The sequence below is a fragment of the Arachis stenosperma genome, chromosome 7 (genome assembly GCF_014773155.1).
Source record: "Arachis stenosperma cultivar V10309 chromosome 7, arast.V10309.gnm1.PFL2, whole genome shotgun sequence".
Classification (NCBI taxonomy): Eukaryota; Viridiplantae; Streptophyta; class Magnoliopsida; order Fabales; family Fabaceae; genus Arachis; species Arachis stenosperma.
In genome coordinates, this window is record NC_080383.1 from 28,411,982 (window position 1) to 28,417,170 (window position 5,189).

The following is a 5,189-nucleotide window of genomic DNA, read 5'->3' on the forward strand; positions in this document are numbered from 1 at the left end:
TTCTCCATAAATAAGAAGGTTGAAATTAACACAAGCATGCATTCCAACCCACTTTAAGCCACACCAAAACTCTACAAGAAATTTTCAATCACACTGACGTATGGAGTGCTTGCATATGTGTGTATTGAATGTCATCACTTTTTTCCTATTTTTTTCAATTCCTTTTTATTGTTTTTATTTCTTTTTTTTCGTTATTTTATAATTTCTTTTGTTATAATTTCTTTTATCATTTATATTTTTTATTTTTCCTTGTACTTTTCATTATTTCCAGTTCCATTGTCGATTTCAGCTATTTCTTACGTTCATATTATTTTTAAATTTTGTTTGTTTTAAGTTTATCGATTGAAGCTTTGCACTCTATCGATCTAATAAAAATACTGATTAAGTAAATCTTGGATCGAACTCACCCTTTTGAAAGAGGAGTTGTATCTGATACAAACTCGTTTTGACATTAACTATCGAAGTCGATAAAAGAATGAGTGAAACAATTAATAATTAGTGGATACATACATAGAATTTGTGTTTATTATATCAATTTTAAATATTTATTGTTTATTCTTTCATTTTATGTATTCATATTAATATTTCAAAAAAGAATTTAGACATCCATAGTTCATATAACTAGTGATACATTATTTACCTAATTAATTTTGGATTTTCATAATAATAAAAAATGAATCATAAGGTCAAGGAAATGATGTATTAGAGAAGCGTGAGATAGTATGTATCATTTTTTTTTGGGTGTTTCAGTCCTTAAAATTTATTTGTTAATTGAAATATAATCTAGATCAAAATATCATCAAATTCAATTCATAAAACACTCAAAAGAAAAAAAAAATGATAATTATAAAAGCACAATTCTTATTATATAGATAGAGATAAATCAATAAGACAATTTTTTTAGTCTCTTTAAATTTAGTATCAGAATTTACAGAACTTGTCTTTTAAGATAAATATTAAATATTTAAAAATTATTTATTTTTATATTTTTTAAGTTAACTATTAATTTTTGATATTTTTTTAATAAAATTAAACAACTACATAGTACATACAGATACCATTACAATCACTAGTAAATAATTATGCCATTTTGCAATTGCGTCGGTTCAAACTAGGGATAAGGTCCTTCTGTTTTTTTAATTAGTATAAGGATTCATACGTTGTCCTAAACCTAAACATATATATAAATACTTTAAAACTTGTGATAGTATCTAGTTTCTTTATATAAATCCACATTATTAACTAGAGATTAATCATTAGATCCATGCTGTCATGCTGACATCATGAGAATGAATTAATCATTTTACAAAATTTTTCAATCACGACTGAATTATAAATAACCTTACTAACACATTATTAAGTGCCGAAAGATTTTATTATTTTATTACTGTTTAATCAGCTATTTCAACTTTTTAAGTTTCTTTCCATACATACAACACACAAATATTAAAAAAAAAATAATTATTCGTAAAAACGAGTAATAAGAGTATCTCATTTTTGTATACTCTGTTAAAACTAAAACTCCAGTCATAAGAAAAAAAAAAGCGAAATAATGGAATCCCTAACTATGGCCTCAAGCCCTCAAGAACTCAACAACCTAACTGCCAAGTACTTGGTAGACTCTCACTGTTCCTTTAAAAATAATAAGGCAAAACAAATCCACAACGTAAATTCGAAAAAATAAATTAAATATCCAAAATATGAAATGGTAACAAAAAATTTATAAAATTGTTGGACCCAATAAAAATTTTATAAAATCAGTAAATTTATTTAAAATTATAATATTGAAGAACTTTAAAAATAAATGGAAATTTTATCTCACATTTGACCATATCAATTCTCAAGTGTCAACCTTAAACACACTACCCCCCCTCTCCTAAATTCTGCCCTTAAATCCGGAAACTGATTAGTTAGATTTTCTTTTCATTTTCCTTTCAAAATTTTGTTTTTTCAAAATCCTGTCTCTCCATCTCTCTCTCCCTCTCTTTCTTATCCAGTAAAAGTAAAAATAAAAAAAAAGCAGAGGAGCTCCCCAAAGTTTGCAAGCATGCAAATTAAGCACCATCCGCTTATGCTTCTTGAAGCAATCAACCCAAAATAGAAAACAACAGAAACTCACTCTCCCTCATCACATCCATACCATTTCCCATTTCACCTCTACCGCCACACCGCATCCTAAAATTCACCTTATTAAAAACAAAAAAGCTTCCCTTGAATTGAATAATATTCCAAAATTTCCATTAACCGCACTTCAATGTGGCGATCGTGGAGCACCAACAACTCAACGGTCCGGATCTCTTCATCGTCATCGTCCCCTACCTTTTCTCCTTCTCCTCTCTTCTCCTGTTCCTCCTTCAAGGACGTTGAATCCCTCTGCCTCGAAGATTCTAACCAATTACAAATCAACGCCCCCCAACCCCAACTCTGTTCCTCGCCAACCAACAAAAGAGTATCCTCCATCTTCCACCGAGTCACACTCGCCAACTCGCTCGTCCGCTCCTGGTCAAATCACACTCAACCCCCCCGCCAACAACCACCTCCGCCACCACAACCACCACCACCACCCAAACCTGCCAGGACCTTATCCTTACCCTCTCCCAGACGCAAAGAAAAACATCATCATGAAACCGAACCCAACCTCCAACCACAAAACCACAAAACCGCCAAACAAAATACCGAAAATGCCCCTCTTTACATACCTGGCACGGAGCAGCGCGTGGTGGTCTACTTCACGTCCCTACGCGTTGTGAGGCACACGTTCAAGTCCTGCAGGACGGTCCTCTCGATCCTCACCGGCTTCCGAGTCCCCATCGACGAGCGAGACGTGTCAATGGACTCGAGCTTTCTAACCGAGTTGGGCCGCATATTGGGCCCGGACGGGCCCAATAAGCTTCCGTGTGTGTTCATAGGAGGAAGATACGTTGGGGGAGAAGAGGAGGTGATCTGCATGAACGAGACCGGTGAGCTGAAGCAGCTTTTGGAAGGTTTGCCCAAGGCGGATACAGGTGAGTGCCACGTGTGCGGTGGTCAGAGGTTCGTTCTGTGCGACGAGTGTGACGGTAGCAGGAAAGTATATACGGAGAAGAATGGAGAGTTCATAACTTGTGGCAAGTGCAACGAGAATGGATTACTCAGGTGCCCTATTTGTTTCGCTGAATCACCTATATTCTCCCCATGATCCTTTTTTTCTTTTTTAAAATTTGCTTAGTTTTTTGTAGTTTGAAAAATGTAAGAATTGTTGTGTATAGGCACTGAGGGTGCGAATGCAGTGGTGCTTGTCTTTAAGACCATATATATAAACATTGTACTTCTTTGATTAAAGAGGTAAAGGAAGTTCTGTAAATTTTTATCTTTGGCATCTTTTCTTGAAATTCATTATCTATTTATTTTCTATCTCTGTTTTTGTGATTTTGAAATCATTGCTATGTTTATATGATGTATCTTTGGTAATTCTTGAGGAATGAACTACCTATTAGTTCTAAACATGAGCCAGGTGGAATTTATTTGCTTTGATTGGTTTAATATAATCCTTATCCCTTACATAAAAATGTTAAAACTATTGATTTTAGTTTTGGTTATATCCATATGTTTGATTTTCTACAAGTGGTGTGGTATCTTTGTATATAAGAAAGTGTTTGGAATGGCATAGCTACTAATTAAATGACTGACAAACTTGGAACGATGACCGAAATCTGATATTGCCAAGGAACATGGTTGAACCTTGGTTCAACTGTGTTTGTGAAAAATTCAGAAAGCAACTCTAGTAAAACAAAATAGAACAAAACAGGAGGAGTAAACTACCACTTTAAGCCTCCAAAGGTTAGTTTGCTAACAAAATGGTCCCTCAAAGATTGACAAATTAACCCACACAGTACGAGAAAGATTATGGTGGTTCATTTTACTCCCAGGAAAACCGTCATTTTGTGGTATCTACATACTTATAAGTTAAATTTTGTTTTGAATTGTAACCTAGGTTCTCAGTTAGGATTAGTTAGGATGTACCATGAACTTGAGTCTGTATACCAACACTACTTGTTCCCGTTTGATTGTCTGAGAGTTTTCCCCTATTCTTTTTCTTTCCTTTTTTTCCCCACAATGATCAAAATCCAAACTAGTTGACTCTCATCTTGAGCTTGTTGTCCATATGTTGGGAATCATCTTTAGTAGCTACAGCCATGTAGAATTCAATGCATGGTTGTTAATCAAAGAATGAAGAATATGCAACAATTGAAACCTTCCACTGTAATAATATACGTTGTTGCAGTCTCCAGTTAAAACAATATTTGATTCTTTTGAGCGTATGGTATTTCCTTCTGCATAGATAAAAAGTCCCTATTTTTCAACTGGATAGTAGTGTTGAAATGGATTAGTTAAAGCATAATCCTTTCAATGGTTTACCGTTTATGGTTATCATCAAAGCATGACCCTTTCAGTTTTATATAAGGTAAGTCACTGTGTTGAGTTCAGTGCTTAGAGTAGAGTATATTTTGTTCGAAATTTGGAAATCCCAAGACTATATAGATTGGACAAACTTTATCTCAACTTTACCCCAAGCATGTTTGATTCCAAATTCCCAATTTGCTCTTGTTCTCAGTTACATGTCCAGGGGAAGTTTTTCTGTCCATTTTTTAAGTTCTGTAGTCATTTTGACATCCAAACTGCAATCAGTGCTTATAATTGGGCCTGAATAATTGAGCTTGAAGACATGTAAGCAAGCCGTGTGAGATGCCGTGTCCATTTACATCTTATCTAATACCCTCCGCCATTGTCATCTTTTGCGGTTACTCAATAAAGTTTTGATTGAATAGCTAATATTATTTTTTATATTTGTAAAATGCTTGCTTGACATGCATTCAAGTACTTGTGAATTATGACTCAATTAATCTAATTTACGCTACAGTTATCCTTTGAACACTATGGAAGTAGTAATAGTTAAGGGCAATTATACTAATTTTTATTTATTTTTTAACTCAAATTTCAAACAAAATGTTTTTTCGTTGTACTTATTAAAAAGGACTATGAATCCGTAACTTTTTTTTTTGAGAAATACTTCTACATCTTAATTTTAAAGTTATTCAAAAGAAATAGACGTGTAATAGTGATAGTGCACAATGTAACCACTCTCATTATCTTGGACCTGGAGACCAAATTGTAATCATGGAGAGGGAGGTCCCATTTCCGGAACAAAC

The 5,189-nt window shown here is 33.7% G+C and overlaps 1 protein-coding gene across 1 annotated transcript; it reads left to right on the plus strand.

Moving 5' to 3' along the window:
• Positions 1-1,919: 1,919 nt before the first annotated feature.
• LOC130940428 (uncharacterized) lies at positions 1,920-3,351 on the plus strand. The gene has a single exon (XM_057868559.1). The coding sequence runs from the start codon at positions 2,255-2,257 to the stop codon at positions 3,176-3,178; it is 924 nt and encodes a 307-aa protein (XP_057724542.1). The 5' UTR covers positions 1,920-2,254; the 3' UTR covers positions 3,179-3,351.
• The last annotated feature ends 1,838 nt before the right edge of the window (positions 3,352-5,189 follow it).